The sequence below is a fragment of the Micropterus dolomieu genome, linkage group LG04 (assembly GCF_021292245.1).
Source record: "Micropterus dolomieu isolate WLL.071019.BEF.003 ecotype Adirondacks linkage group LG04, ASM2129224v1, whole genome shotgun sequence".
Lineage (NCBI taxonomy): Eukaryota > Metazoa > Chordata > Actinopteri > Centrarchiformes > Centrarchidae > Micropterus > Micropterus dolomieu.
The window spans coordinates 22,887,055-22,913,305 of NC_060153.1; the positions used below are offsets into that span (position 1 = coordinate 22,887,055).

The 26,251-nt window shown below is 39.6% G+C and overlaps 1 protein-coding gene across 2 annotated transcripts in view; it reads left to right on the forward strand.

The window, feature by feature from the left end:
* Positions 1 to 2,891: 2,891 nt before the first annotated feature.
* The window catches only part of pkd1a (polycystic kidney disease 1a), a 71,832-nt gene continuing 48,472 nt past the window's right edge, over positions 2,892 to 26,251 (forward strand). The window contains exons 1-9 of one of the 2 annotated variants that reach the window (XM_046046659.1): positions 2,892 to 3,345; positions 20,826 to 20,897; positions 21,011 to 21,079; positions 22,180 to 22,251; positions 23,144 to 23,307; positions 23,669 to 23,919; positions 24,401 to 24,661; positions 24,787 to 24,955; positions 25,504 to 25,681. In XM_046046659.1, the coding sequence (XP_045902615.1) occupies positions 3,071 to 3,345; positions 20,826 to 20,897; positions 21,011 to 21,079; positions 22,180 to 22,251; positions 23,144 to 23,307; positions 23,669 to 23,919; positions 24,401 to 24,661; positions 24,787 to 24,955; positions 25,504 to 25,681 (1,511 nt within the window). In that variant the 5' untranslated portion in view covers positions 2,892 to 3,070. The remainder of the gene's footprint in view (positions 3,346 to 20,825; positions 20,898 to 21,010; positions 21,080 to 22,179; positions 22,252 to 23,143; positions 23,308 to 23,668; positions 23,920 to 24,400; positions 24,662 to 24,786; positions 24,956 to 25,503; positions 25,682 to 26,251) is intronic. The other variant, XM_046046660.1, reaches the window with a different exon arrangement.

Here is a 26,251-nt window from a genome sequence, read left to right on the forward strand (position 1 = left end):
CAACAGGGGCCAGTGCCCCTGTAACACAGACCTTGGACCCCCCTATGGCCCCCTCGATTAACGAAAAGTCTACAGCAGCCCCTTGATTTGGTCTCCCCTCTGTGTCTGCAGAGCGCCTCCACACGCCTGCACGCGCGCACAGGGATCGAAATCAGCCAGCCGATCAGCGGACATTGAGACAACTACGGTGGTTAGTGTATGTACATGTTGCAATAAAGACTTAGCCAGTAAAAAGCCATTTCTTTACCAACACTCTTGTAATTAATAAGCATAAACATGCAAAACACGATGTTTTAATCTGCTCAGTGTCTCATTCACTGCAGCTGTGTTTTGGTTTTACACAAGCACAGCGCTAGTTCAGATAATAGCCTATTGTTACATCAAGCTAAAGTGAAAGCTCTCTGTCTTTAGTAACTGTTCAGCTTAGTTTGCCACTTACATTAAAATATGGCACATTATAAACTCAGCTGGTGGAAACAGCCCAACCCTCCTCTCTACCAGCAGCAGCAGAGGGAGGAGGAGGACAGGAGGGACTGAGCTGTTTATTCTTTCTAAACGTCACTCAGTATGTTGATGTCAGGAATAGGATTTATTTTAATGACATGTTAGATTTGTTTCCTATGAGATATTGGTGACTTTGCTGTTGTAAATCCTCTTTCTGCTCTAGAAACAACATTTAGTTAATAAAAAATGTTTAAAACATTTTTTTTTATAATATGTGCAATTATTTAGTAATAAATAAGACTGATAAGAGCATTAAAAGGATTACCAATACAAGTGTGTCAATAAAATCCTAATGATCCCAACTCATGAGAACATGTCCGGCGTGTCCTGGTTTTAAAATCTGGCCCAATTGAATCTGTAATTGAATAGCTCTGGTCTATAGTAACATAGTAATAATCTTCCTTGCGACAAACTGAATGCAGCCTTGTAGACAATATTTTCTCCTTGTACTCCATTTTTCCATTGGATATTGCTGGAAATTGTTCAGAGTCCCCTCCTTAAAGGGTAAATTATCATCTTAACAATTTACTAATGCATTGCATTTAAACAGCACTCTTCATACACAAAAAGCGATAACAGTAGCCTACTGGTCCTACCTGGCTGGACATGCAATCTACCAAAATATGTATTCCCCTTTATAATGCACAGATGATGGCCTACTATCAAGTTTCTATCTTCCAAGCAATTTCAACCTGCCATAAAACGCATCAGCCCTTTATAACGCACAGATGATGGCCTAAGTATTTAATTTTGTGTATCCTTCACATCATGACTAATAACAGGGGTGAATGTGGAGAAGTTTGTTGTTTCCTAGAAAAAGTTATAGTGATACAAAATACAAACTGGGATCCAGAGAATGTCAAGTACACTAGAGCTTCTACTGCTCATTAAGCCTTACAAAGAAGTGTTGCATCAAAGAATGTCCTGTAACTTGAGCTAAAGTTAACAGGAATGGGTTTTGGGTTTTTTTGTATAATATAATTTAATAAAACTATAACTAAGTTACTGAAAAGATCCTGTTACTGAAACAAATAACTGTAAGTTACTAAAACATTTCATTATATACTAAACAAGACATTTTGAAAGCCTAAACATTGCCTTTGTATCTTTTGTCCCGGATTGAATGTGTCCCTCTGACAAAACAACTGGCCCCAGCCTGGCCCTCTCAATAAAACTGGTCTAGAACCGGCACTGTTAGAACTCATGTGTGTTTATATAGTGTTTCTTAGAGCATTTATAAAAAGAGTTGCCAGTAGAGGGGTTTAAACAAAATTGGCTTAGACTGCACTATGTAATGACTTTATCATTTAGCCAAAAACATTAAGACAGTAAATACACTATAGCATCTATATGTTTAACTGAAATTGAATTGATTGCCTTGAACTGAGTTTAGAAAGATTACATGATCGCTTGGCTGAACCTCATGCTTTTTAAGTACCATAACATGCTCAGAGACACACTCTCAGAGAAACACCAAGAGAAACCTGCCAGCTGAAAAACACATCCAGAGCACATCTGAGACAGCAAAGGAATTTAAAAAAAACTGTCCAATTATATTACACAAAGTGCTGTTCTTAACTGAATAGTGAATATTGCCTGGTATGATATCTGGTTATTGTAGAAAAGAGGAATAAAGACACATTGACAATGTGTAGCCTCAGTAACTGTACCATTAGACACACACAAAAGGCCGCCAATAAGGAGTTGAAGGCCGGAGTAGAGACACTCTGTATACTCCTTGAAACCTTGAATGTTACAAGGGCCCCACAGCTAGACAGGGCATCAGAAAGACCTTTGTCGAATAAATCACATAAAGCAGCAGCCTTATGTGGACAAAGGTTATCAATAACTAGCAAACCTGTGAGAAACCTCAGAATTTCATATTTGTGCCCACAATATTAACACTCGGCCTATTTTATGTTTGTTTGTTTTTTTTGTTTTTTTATTTTATAGGTAATTATTTCCCATGTCCTGTCCTAATGTCAGTGCGTCTTTGCATTATTACCTTTCTTACCAGGCTTGTGTCAAATTGACAGGGAAGGCTACATATTCCTAAAGAAATGCATAATTTAATCAAATGACTACAAACAGTGTCTCTGGGGGCTTGTTTAATCCAATAATGAACACGATGATAAAAAAAGGACCACAAATAATATCAAGCAGACCTGATTTAAAATTAACACTAATTATATTTTCTTTTTGTAATTATTTCTATTTAAATTTAAAGTTTCGTTCAGCTTGTGTTTGAACACTAAGAGGAAACAGCTGTGTGCCAGGTCTCAGCGGCGGCTCAGGGAACTGCATGAAGTGGAAGGAGGAGGAGGAGGAGAGAGGAAGTTCTTTAAAACTTTTTTTTCCCCAGAAAGGACTCTGGAGAAGCTCCGTTATATTTTCAGAGGAAGGGGATCCGACCAGATAACGGTGTGAAAAAGTTCATCCCTTCTTCTGTTTTCTCCTCACATGAGAAGAAACAGGCCCGCGTGTGTTTGCCTTTGTCCCGTGTATTTTGTTCCTTCCCAGACTGAGAGGACTTACACCATCAGAGGCGATGAGATGTGAGTGAGCTATGCCTTGTGGAAATGGACAGACTTTATCCAAGCGAAAACATGGCGTCTGCGTCCCGAGGTTTAGCTTCTTTTCCAGTCTGCTTGTGGCGCTCTGCTGCCTGGAGGCATGGGGCTCCGGGCCGCAGGGGGACGGCGGCAGGAGTTGCAGCCCCTGTCCCGTTAACTGCAGCTGCACGCTGGCGGGGCCCCAGCCGTCCTGCGTCGTCAACTGCTCCAACATCGGGCTGGAGAGGGCCCCAGCAGCGGCGGACATCCCGCTGGCCACCAACGTGCTGTAAGTACAGTGCCTATAAGCAGCCGGTGGAGGACAGGGATGTACAGAGGAGGGTACATTAACTCATTTTAACCAGGTTTTAATGGTTGGAATAACAGTTTAAACATGCTCTCATGAAAACCCCAATGGGGTAATTCTCTCACATTTCATAACATGACAAGCAAGTAATAAGTTGTTTTTTTTTTTCTTCCACTAGGCCTACATTGTTTTGGTGGGTTTTTTTGTTTTGTTTTGGTGTTTTTTTGACAAAATTAATAGATTTTTTTGTTCATCACTCCTTTTTACATCATCCATAATTGAGAGAAAGATATTTATCTTACTGTAAGTTAATTTTATCTTTGCTTTCGTTTTTGTTGTTGTCATGCCTCGAACTGAAACAGTTGGTCATTGGCTTGGTCTATTGACAGAAAATAAAACAGCTATTTATCAATAATTTGAATCACTGGTGAAGCAAAACACCGAATATTTTGCTGGTTATGGTTACTTAAATGTGCATTTACTGCTTTTCTACATTTTGTATCAGTGGAAATGAGTCATATTTGAGTTTTGGACTGTTGGACAAAGCCAGCAAACTGAATATGGCTGTGCTTGTGAAGGAGCTTTTTCACAATGTTCTGACATTAGACATACTGATTTAATCAAGACAGTAATTGACAGATTAGACAATAATAAAAAGAATTGTTAGTTGCACCCCTAGTCATGCACAGGCACTCTGACAGATGTGGTGATTGGATAATGTGGCCTCCAAATCAGCACTGTATGCCAGTGTGGGATGTTAAAAACAAAAAGTAGAAAAATATAACATTTTCAAGAAAAATCTCAATATTTGGATTCACAGTAGGATGTTAATAGAAAAGCAGTAGTGACACTGCTGTGTGGATGTGTGTGTGTTTCAGTGCGTGCATGTGTGTCTCAGTTTGGTAGTCTAAATGGAGTTGGTCACCAGAGAAGTGAACCTAGTGTGTGTGCTGCAGATCAGTCTTCAACCTCTGGTGCTGCTGCAGCGAGAACATTCTGTTCTGCAGCGACCAAGACATATGTTATCAATTATTTATTTCCCCTCACGCTACCTTCTTTTATTTAACTTAAAGATTTACCCTATATACCAGGCTACATTATTTTGGAACTTGCTCACTTCAGAGACTTGATGAAATAAGCAAATGAATATTGTTTAAATTAGGTTTAGAAGCAAAGAAATCTGTGTTTCAGCTGAAATTAGTCACAACTAAAGACAGCATATTTCAGATAACATAAGTAAATAATAAAGTATTAAATCATTAACATTTCATTAACATTAACATCAATCATTTAACATTTAGTGATAGCATTTGCATAACACAGGGAGCTGCTCTAGGTGCCTTGTTAATTAGAGACAGACCCTGCAGCAGGATCTGTCTCTAATCATGTCAGACTCTATTGGAGCACTAATTGCATCAGTCTAGATAAACTTGCTTAGGCCTACTGTGCCAGCAGAAGCCATACGTGAAGGTGACCGACTGTGAACATTACTGTCCACACTAATTTGGCCCTATTGTCTGCTGCTTCCACCCTATAGGCAGAAGCATGGAGTTAAAATCTGAGATTGTGCTTTTTATTAACTCTGATTTCATGGCCAACCCTGGTAGGATAAGACATCCAGCCAAGATCCAGTGGAGAAAATAACCATGTTCATTTTATAATGCTTCAGGCATTGCTTGGTCAGTGTTACCCACTTAAAAAACCTTTTCTTACAGGGACTTGTCTGGGTAATGGCCAGACTGTCTGAGGCAGAGAGATGAGAGCAAAGGACTCAAAGATGTAATGTAGTGATTATAGTAAGATCACCACATTTTTATTGTCTTATTGTAGAATACAGTGCACCTGAGAGGAGTGTGCCCTTAGGACTTTCTGCCAGAAAGTGTTACTACTCAGTTAGGTATAGGCACCAAACTACGTGGTTAGGTTTAGGACAAATGAAAGGCAGAAACCCTTTCTGCCAGAAAGCCCTGAGGGCAAACTTCTCCCATGTGCAACTACAGTTTGCCAGTTAATCAAGGCTACCACAGATCTTAACAAGAAAAACACAGCATGTCTTTCAGTGAGTAGTGTCAAACTGATGTTTCAGGTATGAGAAAACGGAACATCATACATTAATGTTTTTATATTGTTTTATGTAAAACGTTGCTCGAAATCAATGATATTAAAGGTTTAAAGATATGGCCTAGAAAGTGCTTATTCTTTAGATTTCATCTCCACAAATATGAATAGTGAGTGGCAGATTGGACTGTTGTGGTTTCAGCCCAGTTTGTTATTGGCTCTATTTTTGAGCAGATTTGAGACCTTGGAGGAGTAAACAAACGGAGGATCTGAACTTGATTAGTTGTCAACTAACTGCTAACAGAACTGTCCTTTAAACATCAACTAGGGAGAGATGCTGTAAATGAATAGTAGGCCAACAGCGGTGCTTGCAGTAGTAGTTAGATAGTGTGTGTGTGTGTGTGTGTGTGTGTGTGTGTGTTAGGGCTAAACGATATTTAAAAAATTGTTGATCGTTTTGTTGCAGATGAGGGATGCAAGTGATGATTATTTTCAATTTTAAATGAACACCGCAACCATAGTGAATGGTTTTAATGCACTTTTATTTAATTATTTATGTACTTTTGATGAATAAACAGTATGAGGCAGTACCTTGGATCTAGATAAACATTTTGTTGGGCATTGCCTTTAAGCCCACACTGGTCTGCACTTGACTGTGTGTGTGTTGTGAAGACATTGTTGCAGTGCTGTGGATCACCAAAACATTTAGTTTAAGCACGGCCAACATTAGACAGAGTTTCAGCAGAGGCAGGCGCATGTTGAGCGTTTTATTTCATCAGAAGAAATTTCAGATGCCTTTTATTTTGGTAAAATTTATAAAGAGCTAAAAAATCCCCCAGCAAAATCAGCAACACGAAGTGGCTGTCACATGTGTCTGTGAATCTCTGCTGGTTGTTTGAGAGAGGTAGAGAGTGAGAGAGAAAAGATAAGGCACAATTGATTTATTTTCTAAAGTCCCTTCCCTTTAATTTCCACGCACTCCATTGTTGTATAAAGACCACAGTAGTAGTTATTTAGCCAGAACCTGACTATTTTGACTTTAAATTTGTGTTGTTCTACATGGGGCTGAAACGATGGCCGCCGCCAGCAATCAATAGTACTTCTTAAACGATGCATCGATGAATCGTTGAAATAATCTATGGAAGCTTCGAATACTAAAATCATCGTTAGCTGCAGCCCTAGTTCTATATTATCATAATAGTGTTAAAAGACAGAATGTTTTGTGTAATCATTGGGAATTTATTAGAGGCTAATTACTGTCTAGTTTATTGTTCTGATTAGAAAAATCCTGAATCCTGATTATAGAAGGTTATTTCATCAAGGCTTAAAAATACTGAGACATTACTACTCCACTCTAAATTTTGCAGCATGGATTCTGGTCTTAAATATGCAAACATACTCTGTGGGCCTGGACGGGTTTCCATGCTTATTTTCTGTTTAATGCAACAAAGCTCTTGGAAACCACAAAACTGAACTCTTACACAGTTTTCCTTTCAGTAAAAAGCAACAGAGTTTCATCTGATGTATTGAAAGGATAGATAGTATTAAAAAAAAAAACTGGAGCAAGAACATGTCACCCAATAAAAAAAACCCTAAAAATAAAGTGGAAGTAATGCTGTAGAAGTAATTCTCCACTCCTCTGCCCCTACCTGGCCCCAAATGAAAATGTTTTAGACACACCCCTGGTAAACACAATCATCCAGTGGTAGTGAAGTATTTTAGCATACTGCATACTGAGCGCAGCTGGAGAAAAGCATTCCCGTTACACACCAGTCCATCTGTTCCAACCCACACACATAATAAAAATCTCTTAGCACTTCATTTTATGCAACTCTGAAGTCTCTTCTGGGAAATGCTTGTGGAATAAACTCAGGTTTTCAAAGTCTCTATAGCCTTTGTTTAGTATGCAGGTTGCTTTGACATAAATCATAATGGTTGTGTCAAGTGAATGAGAAAATAATCAGTTCACAGTGGAAGACAAGGGGCTGGTTTAACGCCGTAGATTCCAGAGTCCACAGATCACTTTGTTGGCAATACGTAATGTAATGTATTGATTCTTTAATTAATGGTATTTCTTAATTTTCCTTTTAACGTCTTGGTCACCTCAGTCAACCGGTTATAAAGACAAATACTCTTACATACTGATGATAGCAGAGTTCTTGAATCAGCTGAGTCATTTGACCTTCATCGTGTACTTTCCACGTTAAAGTCTCTGTACAGCTAGAAAGGAACCCAGACGTCACTTTAAAATATATATATATATATTTTTTTACACTATAAGTCCAGAAGGCTTTTCATAAAGGCAGAGAGACACATGTGCTTTGCAGGTGCTGGAAAACAAACATGTCAGCATCAACATCAACAGAGGAAAGAAGCGACAAAAGACTGATTTTTACAACACAAACACAAAAGTCCGCAATATTTGTTTGGCTTAGCTCTGCTTTGTCAGGCTTGAGTCAGCCCTCATCAGTCTTTGCTGTACTCAGTTACTTTAGCTGTGCTTTGAGGAGAATGATTCTGTGCTTTTTACCCGTGCTGCCAGTTGATGTTTTGGGACACTCACTGTTCATTTCTCACTACCTGCAGAGCATGTTAACAAACTATACTGCTAAAATATTAACAGTGTGACCATGCATCTGGTAAGTTAGCACACTATATATTTTTCTTTTTGAAGAAATATAGTAAGAAGAGTTACACCACTATGTTAATGTAAACTTAATTCATAATTCAAATTAAAATTCCACACATAAAACTAGTACCCCGATATAAAACTATCAAAATAAATAAACATCAAGTGTATAATAATAATAATAATAATAATGATACATGTCTAGTTGAAAGTGGAGCGATATTAAATTCTAAAGACAATAATAACTAATAATGTTAATATTTGCAAAATGCATTGTCATCGTTAATGTTACTACCAGTTCACCTGCAAGTCAAAAAGTGTGATGCTAAATACGTGAAATGGTAAATAGCTAGTGGGACTTGGTTTTATTAGTTTAATATTAGAGGTATTATAGTCATGCTGGTTGTGTGTCTAAAGTAAATTTGCCAAAGTTTGTAAATAGAGTTATAGCAATATTTCCATGTGTGCTGATGTTTAGTTTTTCCAGTTAATTTGGTTGGAAATGTACTCCGGAGTTATAAAGTATACACATTAACTTAATGTACCTATTTAGTACTGTATGTAGGGCACGTAATAAAGTAAAGTAACTCGATCTGTCTTGGGTAGTGCACCCTTTACCTGAACTGTCTCACACTCACGGTCCTATCTGCCCCACTCAGGAGTATTTTGTGGTGTGTTACCATGGCAGCAAAATGCATACACACGCAGACATGCTGCAGGCGTGGCGATGTGCTTTTGATAGTATTTACAGGGAGCAGTTTTAGCTTTGCACTGGGTCATGAGGCTTCACAGCTGTCAGACAGACACTCAATCTCACATTCTCCCACGTTTTCTATCTCGGCTCCTCTCCTCCTTCAGAGGTGGTTGTCGTCCTCACAACCACCTATGCACACACAAAAAAAAACACACGCTCACTGACTTTAACGAGGTGGGAAAGGAAAGATTGAATGTGCCGACCATATGCAAGGGAGAATTTGTTGTGTTACCATGGCAATAGTAACTAGTGACATCACTCACAGAAGCAGAGACATTTCAGAAAGTCGTAAATAAGAGAACAGGGAGAGAAGACGAGGCAGCATGTTCTCCTCCTGTGTGTGCGTGTCCATGCACAAAAGTCTTGGTTCATTATTAACTCTGAGCTGAATAGGTGGTTCTGAAGGAACTCATTTGTGCAAGAAGGCCTGTGTGTGTGGGTGTGACGCAACACCCAGCAGGCTGAAGTCGTGGAAGTTTAATAAATGCTAGTACATTTGTAGCGCTGTGACCCTTTTCTCACTCACACCTTCCAACACCCACACCCACAAGTGACATCCTGGCAGACTTTCTCGTGCACATGTGGGCATCACTCACATACAGTAGTTGGCTGCTGCTCTTTCTGCCAAAGGTCTGCCAGATGTGTTTTGTTCACAGACAGAAAAACCTGAAAAACATATATACAGACTAATAACTGTCCGACAACAATTGTCTTCATCCCTCTCTCTCTCTCTCTCCCGCCTTTTCTGTCTCTCTGCAGCTGTCACTGTCGAATAAAGGCAAAAATGCCTGGAAAAAAAATATCTTTAAATAATTTTTTTAAAAGCCTGAGCTAGATGTTCTGTCACACTAGAAACTATAAAGCATTACTTTTAAAAAGCATCTGTCTTAGTACTAGTTAATTGAGTTGACCGTTTTCACGTCAGTCTTATAATTATATTTTGCTTTTTTAAGCAAGGTTTTAACAGTGAAAAACTGACGCAATTAAATTACCCTAAAACAAGCTCACGAAATGTGCCGTCACATCAATCACGTTGTCCGTGCACTGAACTGTGAAGAGAGGATTGGACTGAAATACCTGAGCTAAATGCAAAAGCAAAAATGACACGGATGTTCTACAGTGATTGTCCACATTGTGTATAGTGAGCATCAAACATGCATTTTTGGGAAACTGGACAGTGGAGAAGTGGATTATGCTGCATAAGTGGTTTAAAAAATCCCCATTGATTATTACCTGTGGAATCCTTTGAAACTGATTCAAGCTGACTACCGCCACTTTCATAGCAACCATTTACAACTGTGTCCAGAGGGTGTGTGTTTGACACCCAAAACAAAGCAGTTGGATGGATTATAACTTCAAGGAATAACTAGATAATTACAATACATCACATATCACCGGGGGCGGAGCTAGACTCTCAGCACAGTGGGGGCGGAGCTTCATCATGGGGCCCACCAGCTACCAAGTCATTTAAACCAAGTTTACTTGACCCCGGACTCACTCCAGTCCACTGGGTCCATCTGCTTCGCTGCTGCTGGAGCTGATCGCAGCCATTCTAGTCAATGTTTGTGCTTACACCATAACCTCTGCAGTGCGTCCTAGAAGCTTCAAGCAGCACAGAGAAGATGAACCGGGCTGGAAGACAGACACAGAAATGGCACAGAATCCGGTCAATTGTCAATAAAATACCCGGTACAGACTTCTGATTGTATATCAACAATAAACACAGTTAAATCAGACAAATAGAAACAATTTAACTACGTAGCCTACTTAATCATAGTAGAAGCTCAAAAACCAAGCACTAATCACCAAATCACCAAAATCTAAATATGTCGGCAAAATCCGGCAGGCAAAACACTCTAATTCTGAAATGCTCCCTGTGGTAGTTACTAGAATCACCCATCAAGATGAGGAACGAAAGCTGGCCACAAAGAGTTTTGAAGAAGGTAGTAGAAACAGGAAATTTTAAAAACAAGTCATTAACGTGGGGCAGGCTAGAAGAAGAAACTTTACTGTCACATACACATAGCGAAATTTATTTTCTACATTTAACCCATCCCTCAAGGGAGCAGTGGGCAGCAACTGTGCAGCGCCTGGGGACCAACTCCAGATCTATGTCAGTGTCTGGTCAATGGCAGCAACTGGAGAACCTAACATGTTTTTGGTGGTGGGTAAAACCGGAGCACCTGAATGAAACCCACACAGACACGGGGAGAACATGCAAAGAGAAAGGCCGGGGCAACCGGGGTTTGAACCCACAACCTTGCTGTGAGGCCATAGTGCTATCCACTGGACCACCGTGCCACTCACGCTACATACTCTGCTGCTGAAATGCTTCTGAGAGGCTTCCAGTGGACTTTGATGACATCAATAAACCCTTGCGCACATGCAACTTACGTCTGTCCCTCAGAATTCCCATGATGCATTAGAGTGAAGGGAGTTTTGTTAAAACGTGCTAACAAGTTTGCCATTTGTTTGTAATACAAATGTTACTTCATGATTTATGTTTATTTATATGTCTTCTTAGAATAAAGTGTTTTTTGTTGGTAATTGTCATTCTGGTGGTGGTTTACCATTGAAACCATTAGTCAAGGGATTGTTACACTAATAAGAGCTGCTGAATTTTCCCAGTACAGCATAGTTGCATGCAGCGTTGTTGTTTGTCCACAACAATCAACTGAGCTAAAATTTACAGCCCATGTAGGGAGCCCACTACCAGCCATGGCCCTGGGTCGGCCGCACCCACATTTCCTCCGCTTATGCATATCACTAATATATGTACATTATTACAAACGCCATTGAGTAGATTCAGGCAGTACAACAGAAACATACTTAAAAGAAACATACTGTGAGAGACTCATAGTAAATAAAGAGAGACAGCGTGTATGTTTTGTTGGGAAATAGGGAAAGAGAAACTGACACTGACCCTATAAATGCTCTAAAATACCTTTAACACTCTAAACATGATCTCTTAATTAAAGTACTTCATGGTAGCTTTAAATGATGAATGTGTGCTAAAAATATCTAATGCATGTTTCCTGAACTCTATGGTAATGAAGTCCAGGGTCTCCTGCGTTTGGCTTGCATGAGAGATTCATTTCCATATTGACAAGCAAGGCTGATTGGTGGATACTCATGAGGAAAGCACTAACAAGTACACAATGAAACAATAACTATGGCAGGTGTTCACCGCAGGAGGAGACATTTGACTTTTGCTCCAGCTTGACTAAACAACTTAACCTGTTGTCTCCCTGTTCTTACTTTACACACAATTAGAAGAGCTTGTGATAATTGGATCTTGCTTGGACATTTACATATAAAAAGACAAGAGTGTTTGTTTGTGTGCGTGTGTTGGGGGGGCTTGTTTTACTATATTTGTGGGGTTCAAAAACAAGGAATCCACTATATTTGTGGGGTCTGACAGCTTTATGGGGACCAAAATGTTGGATCCCACAAGTTTAATAAAGCTTTTTGAGGTTTTAGGGTATAGAATTAGGTTAAGGTTAGGGTAAGGGTAAGGGACTGGGGAATGCATTAATTTCAATGACGGGTCACCTCAAAGATTATGCCACAAGGCTGCGCATGTGTGTGTAATGTGTGTATTTGTATGTCTGCAGTGTGTGCATGCAGTGTGTGTTGTCGCCTGTGCTTGTGTGATACATCCCAAAATAGTGCAGTCAGTTTGTGTTTATTTAATTTAAATGGCAGAGCAGTCATTCTTTTAAATTCTCAGGTTTTATAACCTGAGTGTAGTATTGCAGGTACAACACTAGATAGGAAGTATCTGCTTTGCACAGTATTTTATTTGGGCTTCTACACATAAAATAACATGAGGATTTAGGTCAAGGATGTGGTATAATTTGAAGTGCCTTATATTAAAACACTTGTTACAGAGCTGTATTTAGTTGTGGAGAATGTTAATATTGTGCTATGTGCAGTTAAAGGTGAAATGTCACGGTAATCGTTATTGTTGCTCAGTGGGTTTACATTTAAAAGGTCATCATTGAAAATGTTTATTTCTATGTGAGTGATAGCTGTGTTAATAGAACCGAAGTGTGTAAGCACAGAGTTAATGCAGGTGGGTTGCTTGCTTTAAATACACTTGAGTATTGCTGTAACCTGCACTATATTTTTATAGTAGCCTTAACGCACTTATTTACAGGTGGTAATGTGTACTAAAATGTTGTTTGAAGTAGAGAATTATAAGATGTGCACAAGAGATGTCGACGAACGGAATATGCTGTATTTTCATTGCTGCTGAATCTCATTTGTATTTTACAGATTTTCTCTCTGTTGCTGTGGTACCAATCCTGGGACCTGTAACACTAGTGTTTGCTAGAGAACTGCAGACACACACTCCATTTGTGTAGTCTGTTCAGGCTGGGTGCAGAGAGTCACAGACATAAACTCTGTCCTGCAGGGGCTAAATGCTAACAAGGGTATGTGAGGCTGAAAATTGGATTGTTAGCCTCTAAAATGTGAAAGTATAACCCTGCAAAAAATTCGAATGAAATGCAAGTCAGCAGTGTGTTTTTTTTTTTTCGTTCAATGTCACGACATAAACCAGATTCTACAATATAAAAAGCCCATTTTGCATTTTCATGTTAAGGAACGCAGAGTGTCTGCTGATACTGAACAGGAAATGTCCCTGCCATGTATTGTTTTCAGATGCAGCCTTGTTACAATTCAAAGGATCCATATCTGTGGATCTGTGTAGGCAGGAAGTCTACAAAAAGGGGCATTTGAGTCAGATTTATTATATGAACCTGAAAGCCACATATGATGAAACTGATGCAACCAGCAAAACAAGCAGAAAGAGCAGAGAGCACAGTGAACAGAGTCAATATAGGAAGAAAAAGATGAATTTGTGCGGCCAGTCACCCAGCTCATGGTACAGAGGACCGAAGTCGTATAGTCGTTTTTACCACGGGTTGTGCCTGCAGTGATCTCTGTGCTGTCAGGGCAGCTGAAGCTTCGCTTGCCTCAATGGTGCCTTATTTAACTGCCGGGTGACAGACTTCATTTCTGTGCTCTCTTTCTCGCTCCTCTTTGCTTGTTCCATTGTTTCACTTGTTGCGTCAGTTTATGTGGAGCTTTCTGCTTTTACAAACACAAGATAAATGACACTACTTTACACTGCTGCATTCACAGCCTGATTGCCTGCAGCCAAATGTCTAAAAATACATGTGTAAAACAAAGGCTAGAAATATATATGTATACACTCTTAGCAGTGCTTACATGTGATTATGTTTTATGAATCTAAGACATTGTTGAGCAAATGCCTGATTTACACCCAGGCAGGATGCAGACACGTATTAATTTGTTTTTTGCATGTAAACATGAAACGAACAGCATAGAAAAAGTGCCATCTCCACGTTTGAAAAGGCTTTTAGTTGATAGTTTTAGATACATTTCCAGTTTTTTGCCTTTTAATCTGAAAAAGTTTGCTCAAATGGTGTGGGCAGGTCTGATACTGAACAGGCACTGCACTAGTTCTTGTTAAATAAATGATTCCCATCAGCCTCAGCTGTACTTTGTGTTTACTGCTAATAAGCAAAAATATGCATGCTAACACGCTCAGCTAAGATGGTGAACATGGTCTGTGTTACTACATTCAACCCCCACTTTATTTAGTGTGTAAATGTAAGCACGATATATTGTACTGCCCTCAACAATTCCACAATGGAACAAAAGAACCTCATGGTCATAGCATAAACACTACTTTCTGCCCACAGTGCAATGCTTCACATTTAATAGATGTGAAACCTTGTGCATTAGTGTCTGTAATCTGGATTTACTGCTCTCTATAAAACATTATTCCTGCATTGTGAGCCTGTTAGCATGTTGATATTACTGAAAGCAACGCTGTGACAAAGTACAGCCTCACAGAGCTGCTAGCATGGCTGTAGTCTGGTTTTATGACATGCACCCCCTGTTCCTATTGAGTTTGAATGTACTATATGCCTCCATTTCACCAGAGAGCCCAAGAAAAAAAATAAAGCGCCACATCGTCTGTAGACAAATGTTAATACAAAAGATAACATAAATGTAATCTTCCTGAAAATTTAAACTTTGCACACTGTCCTTTTACGTGTAAAGGTTATATTCAGATTTTTCTTATTTCTACTATTAAATGATTGAATGTTGCTTTTTTAATTTTGTATTATGGTAACCTACTGCCTGTTTAGAGGTATATTCATGGTGTAGCCTAAACAGTGAAATTATGATGGTGTTACCCTGAGATCTACCAGTAGCCTAATTTCATTGTCATTATGGTAAAGTTTATTCAGTGTGCTCAATAGTGATAAGTGTCTTTTTAATTGATTGCTTGACAGCTCAGTATCTCTAATAAAGTTTATTGCAAGTAAAAGGACAGTGTGTGGGAGTTCTATCTCCCTATATTTCCTCCTACACACCTGTCTACAAGAAACTGAACTTGTGCGTGCGTCTTTAAAGTCAATTTTTAGATTTCAAAAGACCAGGGACCAGTACCAAGTATAAACTGGCATTTATAAAAACATGTAGAACGAGTATCCTAAGAAGGTTAAAATCAACGGCCAACTGGACTTGGTTGATTTTAACCTTCTATGGATAACTATGACCTGGATGACTGAGAACCTTCACAGACATGTAGAACGAGACATTCATTTTCAGAGTGAAGTGGAGGATGACAAAAAGAAGCTAATATCCGTCATTATTCTTTTATGTTGTTTGCAAATGTCAATAAGTGTGTATGACTTTTAAATCCACACACCTATTTTATTTTTTTTAAATGCCATTGGAATTCACATTTCCAAACTTCACTATAATTGATGGCTTTTGTGTGTGTTTTGCATTTGACATCATTTTATTTCTGTGTTTATGTTCTTTTCATTTGTTGTCTGCTTTATTGTGAGCCACTACGTGACTTCTTTCTTCATGTGTTGGTTGATACTTTGATAGTGACGATTGACAAGAAGTCAGTGCTGATGATAGGTGCATGCATTTAATTGGCAGACACGTTTGTTCAAATTGACATAACGGTAGATTTCAGCAGTGTGCGGAAGATACATCTTACACTTTCAGAAACAAAACAAGACAAGAGAAGTAGAAGCAGGTCCCACTATGCCATTGTTCACTCAAATCAATTGCTTCAAGTTGCTGCCAAGATTTTTACCAGGTTTTTCTAATTCCTGGCATTGCCATTCAGTTTTTGTGTGTGTAAAAACAAGTCTGGAAGAAATTCAAGCTTGACTTTTGGATTTGATTTTGAGTTATTTTATGAGTATTTGGAGTTTAAAATAAATAAAATATAGTTACTTATTTCTATTTTTATTGAAATTATGCTTAATTCAAATAATAAGCTTTTGTCCTTGTTGTAGTCACACCCCAGAAGTACTGTGGGCCTGAGACACTGGTTTTAACCTACAGTTTATGACTTCAAGATATGCGGGACTCACAGTTTCGTTTACCAGTAAAAGAGTGAGCAATGAGCGCAAGACAGTGTTACGAGATTTTTGTTTTTCCTGCATGCATTGACAGCATGTAAAAGTGTGTACGTCGTTCTTTGAGTAAGTGTGTTAAACCGCTGCACACAGCTGCCCTTCACTTGCCAGCTGGACACCAGACGACCCAGGCAGCAGCAGCTGGAAAAATGGACAGAATGTTCTAAGGAGGAGAGGAGAGTGTTTGTGACACAGCCAGCTAGACTGAGAAGCAAAATGTTAGGCTTTTTAGACCATACTTTTTGAATCAACACCCTTTTCTCCCCAGCTCCCTGGTCCCATTTCCTGAATTTCATGCTCCCTCTATTCCTGCAGTAGGGAAAGTACCCAAATACTCCAGAGACCTCCCCCCACTTATAGCCCAGGCATGAGGTGCCTGCTGGCAGCGCTCACGTGAAGCAGTGTTGAGTAGAATGGCTGAGCTGGGACGGGCAGCCCACAGTGGGGCAATTGTTCTCCAGACATGGTCTGTCTCGCATACTGCTCCCCCCTCACACCTGCCTTCTCTTCCTCTGACTTCACCATCTTTAACCTCTGCTTTACTTTTGTCCTGCTTCCCTTCCCGTCAGACACACATAGGTCTGCCCAGCCTTTGAACATAAACAAAGCAGCAGAGCTACAGAGGGGAAAAAAGGGGAAATAAATTGGGAGAAGGGACTGGGGGAGGGAGGGAGCAGCGGAGGAATCAGTCAGGGAGGCTGAGGGGGATGAAAGCAACCACAGAGCAGTCTGTGTTTAGCGGGTTAGTGGAGTGCTGGCCTTCGCTTACAGGGACTTGGACCACTTCGCCACCACGATGCAGCAGATATGTCCTAGGATCAGACCTAGATCACAGTTTTCATTACCAAATTTTTTGTGCAGAGGGAAGATGCATGAAGTAAAACAGTTATCAATCTTCTTTAGTGGCTTTCTTTGTCTTTTTCATTTCCTCCATCTCACTGTCTCTTCAGATTTATCTTTTCCTCTCTAGAGCCGATGCCCACTCCCCTCCTGTCATTCCCTCTGCCTGAGCACAGAGTAGTCAATAAGGGGTGTGTGTGTGTGTGTGTGTGTGTGTGTGTGTGTGTGTGTGTGTGTGTGTGTGTGTTCTCATCCTCCAGCTCAGAATAACTGGCACCAGACAGGCCTTATAAGGAGTGGTTAGATCATTGGCCACACCGTTAGTAAAACAGAACCATATGTGTGCTGTGTGTGCATGTGTGTTTGTGCGCAAGCCTATACCTCAACTGTGTTCTACTGTGTGTGTGTGCGTGTGTGTGTGTGTGTGTGTGTAACTTGAACCATGTGTGTGTAGAGGTAGCTGAGAGAACAGGAGCCTGTTACTAATAGACATGGTGAAGGTCACATTATATGGTCATGTTAAACGCACACACACACACACACACACACACACACACTTTCTCTCTACTTCATCTCCTCTCGTCTTTGCAGTGTCGCCCACACACCTGGCATTAATGTTGAGAGCATTACATGACATGGCAAGGTGTCAGCGTAATGCGTGAATGATCAGCTCACAGTCTTAATGCTGTCCTGTTTCATCTGCTGATGGGTTTAGCAGAGGAGAACGCTCTCCTTCTCTCTCTGTCTCCATCTTTCTTACACAGCTTGTCTGGAATGTACAGATGTTTCCTTTTGGGAATGGGCGTCCTGCTCCGTTCACACACACACACACACACACACAAAGGAAGAAAGAGAGTGAGGGAGAGAGGAGAAAGGGGAGTACATTCCCATACACATTTTCCTGTCTTTGATTGTTAAACACACCAGGACAGCAGTGTCTTGTCGTCTGTCACACGCACACACACACACACACACACACACACACACACACACACACACACACACACACACACACACACACACTCACACACACACAGGGCTTTTTGTCATCTCACAACCGCTGGCTTTGTGTCTCCTGGCTTCTTGTTTTTTTCCCTTGTTCCTTTTATCTCATTGTTGTCATGTGCAGCTGAGGCTTTGCTGTGAAGGCACACCTAACATAGCTCGACCCTGTCCAGCTTCCTCCTCTGCTCTCCTTGTCTTGGCAACTCACCTCCACAGTTCAACCAGTTCAGTTTTCTCACTCTGACGCGTTTATCCACTGGTGTGTCACTGACTCGGTTTGGAAGTGATGACATTGTAGTGTTTAGTTTCTGTGTACTGTACTGTTAACACTGTGTGTGTAGTGTACCGTAAGTGTGCATGTATACTATATGATCAATGGGGCTGGACCAGTAAATAAGCCAGGCTTATATGTCAGCCACTATTAGCTTATTGAAGATATATTACTATTGGTATATATTTTGGCCTCTAAGTAATTGTTATATGGAAAAGATATGTTTGAGGTTCACTCCGCCATTATAGTTTGTCTAGTATAGAGACATTTTAGAGAAATTACAATTTACAAAATGTCCCACTTATTACATAATGTATGTGGGTCGCAATGCTTTAATAACTAAATTTAAGGGATCCTTATATTTATATGTGTTTGTGTTTATGTAAAAAGTAAATGTTCTAATATGCATTCGTATTATTTTTGAATAATGCTAAAAAGTGACATATTGTGATTATAGTATTTATAAATTAAGCTAAGAAAATCAAATGGCCATTAACATAGTAGAAGAAATTGTCACAAGCAGAAACCTGTGTCCTCTGTCCTCTAAAGTCTTTCAGTGGTGGACGAAGTATTCAGATCCTTTACGTAGTAAAAGCACTAATAACACATTGTAAATTACTCAAAATAAAACTCAATACAAGTTAAATTCCTGCATTGAAAATGTTACTTAAGTAAAAGTATGTAAGTATAAGAAAAATCTACTAAAAGTATTAAAAGTAAAAGTACTGCAAAAAGAAAACTGTCCTGTGACGAGTTCATTTTTAACTATTTTGTATAGCCGTGCAAGCAACCAATTTTTTTTATTATGAATTAATCTGCTAATTATTTTCTCCAGTAATCGATTTTCAAAATCCTGAAAATAGTGAGAAATGCCATCACAATGAACCTGAGCCCAAAGTGACACCTTTTATAATACTTGCTTTGACTAACCAACAGTACAAATCTCAAAATTATTACAAATAAATTGAAATAATTAAAAGGAAAAGCGGCAAATCTTCACATTTGTGAAGGTGGAACCATGAAATGTTTTACATGAAAAATTACTTGGGGATGCCAGTTAATTTCAATGTCAATCTAATAATCGTGTCAGCTGTACTTGTATAAACTGTTGTGTAGTTTAATTTATAACAAAACATATTTTATTAAGTCTTCGTATGTTTTGTGTGTACAAATCTTACTTTGTAAAGTAACTAGTCACTAAAGCTGCCAGATCAATGAAGTGAAGTAAAAAGTACAATATCTGTCTCTGAGATGTAGTGGAGTAGAAGTAGAAAGTGGCATGAAAACAAAACACTCAAGTAATGTACAAGTACCTCAAATTTGTACTTAAGTAATTGTACTTAGTTACTGTCTACCATTGGCATATTTATTATGCATATGTGACAACATGAAAATAACAGAACATTTTGGAAATTGGAGGAATTTTGTAGCTCATGTCTAGTACCAAAGTGAACCCTATCTGTTGGTTCTCACCGCTCTGCTCGTCTTTCACCTCTGCACTACTTATTCTGTGAAATCAGTCTTCTGTGGTTGTGGAGGGGCAGTTTCTAAAGTCTGAGAAAATAATCCTGATGTGATGCCATCAACTTGGGCATCAAAAATGGGGTTTGAAAGAAGTCTGTATTTACAAGGCCGGGAGAATCATCCATTTTTTGATATTGGGATCCAGTGTTTTTGGAGGTTGACCCATGCTAAAAGTCAACATGTCTCAGCCTCTGCTGCTTTTTTTAGAAATCTGCCCCCCAACTTTCTGATAGTGTTGAGTGTCCCTTTAATTTAGGCAATTATCATTATGTATGTAATGTTATTTGAGGTGTCCTGGTGACTTTAGGGTGTAACACACACATTTCCCAATTTGTATTTGGTCGGGGGGAATTTGTTACATGTGATCAACTCTTGCTCCACATATTTGCTGTAAAAGGCAAAAAGGAATTACTGTACATGCTATGTTATGAGTTAGGAGGAAGTAAGAAGAAAGTACACTGACCTTTGTGCTGATGAAAACATTGACTGAATGAACTGAAAACATCAAAGGTCACCGATCTTTAACAGGACTATTTTTGTAGTTCCTAAAAAGTTGATAGTTACGAGACATGGCATTTTTCCCGACAACAGCTGCATTACAAAGTAAGGATCAACCAGAAAATCGTATATTGTTCTTAGTAATGTGTTCTTTGGCACATCTACGTCAAATTTAGTGTGTCTGGTTTTGTTTATCTCTACCTCTGTTCGTGTGAGCTAAATGTTTCACTTTCCCTCTCCTTTGCTATCATTACATTTCCCAGCACTTACGCGTATGTGGTAAATTACTTGTTGCTTCTGATGATACTGTGCAAGTATGTGTGTGTTTGTGTGTATGCATGTATGCAGGCATCTTGCGCTCACGTGCATTTTAAATGTGGATATGTTGGTTTGTTCCCGCAGAGATCTTTCCAAGAACCACATCTCTTCACTTGATACCAGCCTGCTAGATCGTGTCACTGGTCTCCGAGAGCTGTGAGTACAAACAGCATTATGTGTTTGTGTGTTCTTATTAATTTCCCCTACAGCACATTTGTATGCATCTCTGTCGACCTAACTATATATCTATGTATATATATTTCTTTCAGGTATCTCCAAGGGAACAGGATCAATGTTCTCCCCAGAGGCGTATTCTGCTGTGGGCCGCTGTCAATCCTGTGAGTACAAAGTCTAGAGAAGATGAGGGCCTGGCAAACCTAAGGTGGAGAGGAGAGGGGAGGAGTAAGGGAGAATGAGGAAGATGAAAAGAAAGTAGGAGAGAGAAAGGCTTGGTTTAGTCTGGATTTAAGTAGGCACAAATCCCTGGAGTAAGCTAGCTGGACTGGAGAGCACAAAAAAACACACATTGAATACTGTACACACAAGCACACACACACACACACACACACACACACACACACACACACACACACACACACACACACACACACCAATCACAGCACGATTACGTTCAATTACAGCTTACTGCTCCAGGCTCCCACTACCTCCCTCTATCTCTCTCTCCATCTCTCCATCTCTCCCTTCCTCCATCCATTACCTTATTTCTTCCACCCATTGAATGGGCGTCTAAGCACATGTTTGTGTGTGTGTGTGTGTGTGTGTGTGTGTGATGAGAGAGGACTCTGGTGGTTTCCATCAGTTCCTTCCAAAACCACCACACAACGGCCCCATTATGTAGCCTACTGGATAGAGGAGAGCGGGAGGGAGAAGGAGATCATGAGTGGAGAAGGGAAAGCGAGAAGAGGGGTAAAGAGAAAGAAAGAGAGAGGCATGGAAACAAAATAGATGGGCGGGGACAGGGGAAAGAAAGAGGCTGAAACATTTAAGTTTTTACTGCTATTATTTAGCACTTGAGTTGTTTGGGATTTAGTTTGTTTCTATTTAATCAGTCACTTGTGTGTTATGTTATATATCTGAGTTATACGAGTAGTCATTTTTGTTTAAAGAGGACGTGATAATGTCCTTTTTATTTGATAAACACAAATGTAGTCATTTTGCGTGACTGCATCAATTTAAAATTGGATAATAATGTAGGAGAAGCAGTTTCACATATTCATTCATCCAATGACTCAATTATTGGCTTCAAGCTTTTTAGTCAATGACAAACCCACACCACATTAATCTTGCCAAAATGTCAGTATTAAAGTAACTGCCACAAGTCAGTCCAGTCAAAAAAGTCAAGGAAAAAGACTCTTGTTCTCTTGTTCACTCTTGTTTCAGTCTCAACAGTGATTTGTCTTCGTTTTCTTTCCATCAGCGATTTGAGCAACAACCAAATCACCACCATAGAAGAAAGAATATGCGACAATCTATGCAATTTAACTCAAATGTAAGTATTCCCAAATCACTGTATTCCTCTCTGTATTTTTTGTCAAATCTAAAAATAATAAATAATAAATCAAATGTAATTAGACCCTATATATTGTATAGAAGAATCTGATCACACTTGCTTAAATAAGCTGAATGTTTCCAGTTAACGTCGCCTACACACAAGATGAATGAAGTTCTATTTCAGACTAGAGTGGGAGGTAGTGAGTAGTAATTATTCCTCACCAGGTCATTAGATGAGAAACGTTTTCGTCTTGTGCAGAGTCTGTAATTGAGTGACGCTCAGCGGACTAGTCAGCAATAGACAGAGGGACACATGTCACATAATATTTTATTTGTGTCATTGCTTTCTTTTCTCCTTCCATCTCTTGCTCCATCCAATCCAAGCTCTGCCTGCTCTTTCCAACTACTCTAGAAATCCTTAGTTTTGGTAAATTGCAGGCTTTTCATACTTTTGGCTAGTGCATTAGCTAACGAGATACACCGTCTAAAAGGAAAGTTTTATTTTTGGAATGTGTAACTATTGTCCAACTTTTGGCAGGAGTTAGCTGTTATTTAGGAGTTAACTGTTAACGGCTATTTAACTGATATTATTTTTCTAAGTCAGCAAACAAGTGCGTTTACTAAAATGTTGGAGCAATATTTTAATGCAAAAGCTGAAATGTATAACTTTTTATGTTTAAATAAAAAATATTTGAGTGTTTTTAAACACATTAAGAGAAGCTCATTTAATGTTGTTGCACCGTTATTTGCTAACAAAGTGACAAAATGTGACATTAATCTTAGTCCAAGTAAATTTAATGGAGGTTAACCTCCGTTCCAATCACTGTGATTGTTGTCATGTTTCACGATTACTGATCCAATCACTTCATCCCTGTCTTCCTCTCCTCCAGTGATCTGAGCAGTAACCCCTTCGAGTGTGACTGTAAGCTGTTCCGGCTGGTTAGCTGGCTCCAGGAGAAAGGGGTGCGAGTTCGACGCCCGGACGCCATGCTCTGCAAGCATCCTCCTGAGCTCCGCCACCAACCCCTGCTCAACGTCAGCCTGCTCACCTGTGGTATGAAACAAATACAAACTAATTCTTGACACATGTCAGAAAAATTACAAATCTAAAAAAAATGCATTAATCTGCTTTACTAAATTAAGATAATTACACAAGCTACCAAAAAGGTACAAGGTAACAAAGGTGAAATTCTTAGCAGCTGTTTTGGGTGTTTTAAACTCAAATCAAAGGACAAATGTTGATGAATGTTACTGTATTATCCAGTCAATGTAGGGACAGATTCAGATTAGCGGAATAAACTGCTCATTAGTTGACCTGTTTGGATCTCTTTTGCTTGTTTGGACAGAGTCTGATACTAAAAATTGATCAAAATGTATCTGATGTAATGTAATGACTGTGTTTCCTTCCACTACAGGTCTGAACTATGCAGCTTGTCTTGAGGACAGCAGCAGTGGAGGAGGGGGACGGAGCGAGCTAGTTATCTTCTCCTCCTCTACACCCGGAAACTTCACGCGTGAACAGTGTAACAGTGTGTGTTTTGCTGCATCACACCCCTACGGGGGTTTGGGGGCAAGGCACGAGTGTCTCTGCAGCACAAACTCAAGGCCGAATTTCATCAGCGAATCTCAGTGCTCTGCTGCCTGTACAAAGCCCCATGTTATGAAGGTATATAGCACCCAGTGGTCCCAGATAGAAATTACTGCACTGTAAGATCTTCAGATGTCAAGTGTGGCTTTTAATGGAGACCTCTATAAGTGTAGCTTCCTTCTCTTGCTTTGTTTCTTCTCTTGTAAACACAACATTCAGGATTTCCTCTAAACCTTCCTATAACCTCCCAACAACTTCCCTCTGTGGCTTGAATGACTTTCCTCAGATTCAGTTTCAGTTTCCAACACCACTGCTGTACAGAGCGACCCAGGAGAAGTTATCCAAAACACAAATTGAAAACCAAGATTTGTTTATTTTAAATCAGAGCAGTTCATAAGTCTCATTAAAACCAAAGTTTTTATTTAAAACCATAAGAATAATAGTAAAACCACAAACATCTTACAAATTAACAGTAAGGAAATATTTATTTTGCTTATAAATACTTGTGCATATTAACACAGAAACCTCCTCTTCCTCACATGGTTCCTTCCATACACAGGAGTGTGGGTGGACTCTGGCTCAGGATGTGTTTGTGGTGGACTTCTCGGTCTCACTGAAGCCTCTCCCTCTGCAAAGCGTTCATGACAGCATTAGTTTCTCCGCCTCCTCCTCTGTCACTCCGGTGACACTGTCCTGGGACTTTGGTGACGTTTCATCTCGGGTCAACACTACAGGAAGAGGGCTCACCACAGCACCTCACAAATATGGACTTCCAGGACATTATGCGGTCAGTTTGTTGGCCTGGGCTGGAAACAAGGAGGTGAGGGAGAAATATATAATACATTTTTTTTTGTATACAGTATGATCAAAGAAAAGCATTTTTCTTTTCATTTTTTTTAACATAATAATAATAATATACTATAATAATAATTTGCGCATGTTCAGGTCTCTGCACGCGGAGAAGTGGACGTGACACTTCCTCCCAGACTGGAGCTGCACTGTCCCCGTCTTGCAGTGGCCAATAAGAGCCTAGAGTTCACGCTTGTCAGCTGGGGCGCTGTTGATGTGAATGTAGACTGGTCGATCACAAAGGATGGCGTCCAAGTTGCCAAAGGTAAGATACACAAACACACAAGCTCTGAGTAGCTTATGACGCTTATGATCGATGGTCTATAGACTGGTGATGGAGGGATTTTTACTAAATGCTCCACTACTGTGTGTTCACTGGCTAGTTACTAACTTTGTCTTTCTGCCATTTAGTTCTGTGCAGGTAATGTTCTGTGGGTTTTTAGAGGTTTTGTGATTAAAAAAAAACTTCTGTCTGCTGCTGCCGGATAGCAATGAGAGTCAACCAGAACAGCAATGTTGTGGGCTGGAAAACCAAAACACAGAAACAAGCTGAAACGCTCCTCAGAACTGGGAAGAACTGCAGAGATAATTCTGTGCGGGTTCACTATGAGCCACAGTATATATGTGATCCTTTGGATAAAAATATTGATTATACAGTATAGATGCTCTTTATACATTCTGACTTTTAAAAAGCATTTTTTCATCTAGAAGTCTAATCTTTTGAAGATCATCTTTTTAGCAATAAAATAATTTCCATGAAGTGTGACTTCAAACAATCTGGGAAATCATGTGGATTCTTCTGTCCTCTGCCAGCCTCCCCTCACTGTCCAAGGGATGGAGTGTACTACACCGAGTCCTCACACTGTTTCCAGATCGTTCCAGGGGAGCTGAGCTGGACAGATGCTCGACAACAGTGTTTAGACCGTGGCGGGGATCTGGCAATAGTCAGGAGTGACACGCTGCGTAACCTGCTGGCTCCCAAAGTCACACAGTGAGTGTTTCTGTCTATATATGGGCTGCAGAAATGGGGGTTTCTCTTCCTGATTTTTTTGCAATGGTATAAAATGTATAATTATATATTCTCAGTTTTTTCTTAACTTGTTATGTCAACACTTCTTAAACCGAGACAGAAAAAGAATTTCAGTATACGTTTTTGTACTATAATGCAGTACATGGTTCAGACTGGGGTACGAAAAGTGGCCTTTTCTTGGAATGTGACTTTGTGTCTGGATGTGTGTGCACGTGTTGTTCAGTCATGGGGATGTTTTCAAGGGCAGTACTTTTTGAAATTCATTTTTTAGTGTTTATGAACTTCATGCCTTAAAACTTAACTCATTTGACTTTTGTCATCTATTCATTAATTTTTTGTTTTTCATTCAGTTTGCTTAAAAATAATGAATTATAGTGTATATGATGTAAAGAGATCATAACCTTAGATTTGGCCAGTCTCGCTCCACAAAAATAGTAATGCTGTACTCTATGTGTCCATGTGATGCACAGTATATGGACATCAAAGCTTTGAATGAACACATTTCTGGCCTTGTGCTGGTCTGAAGGCCAC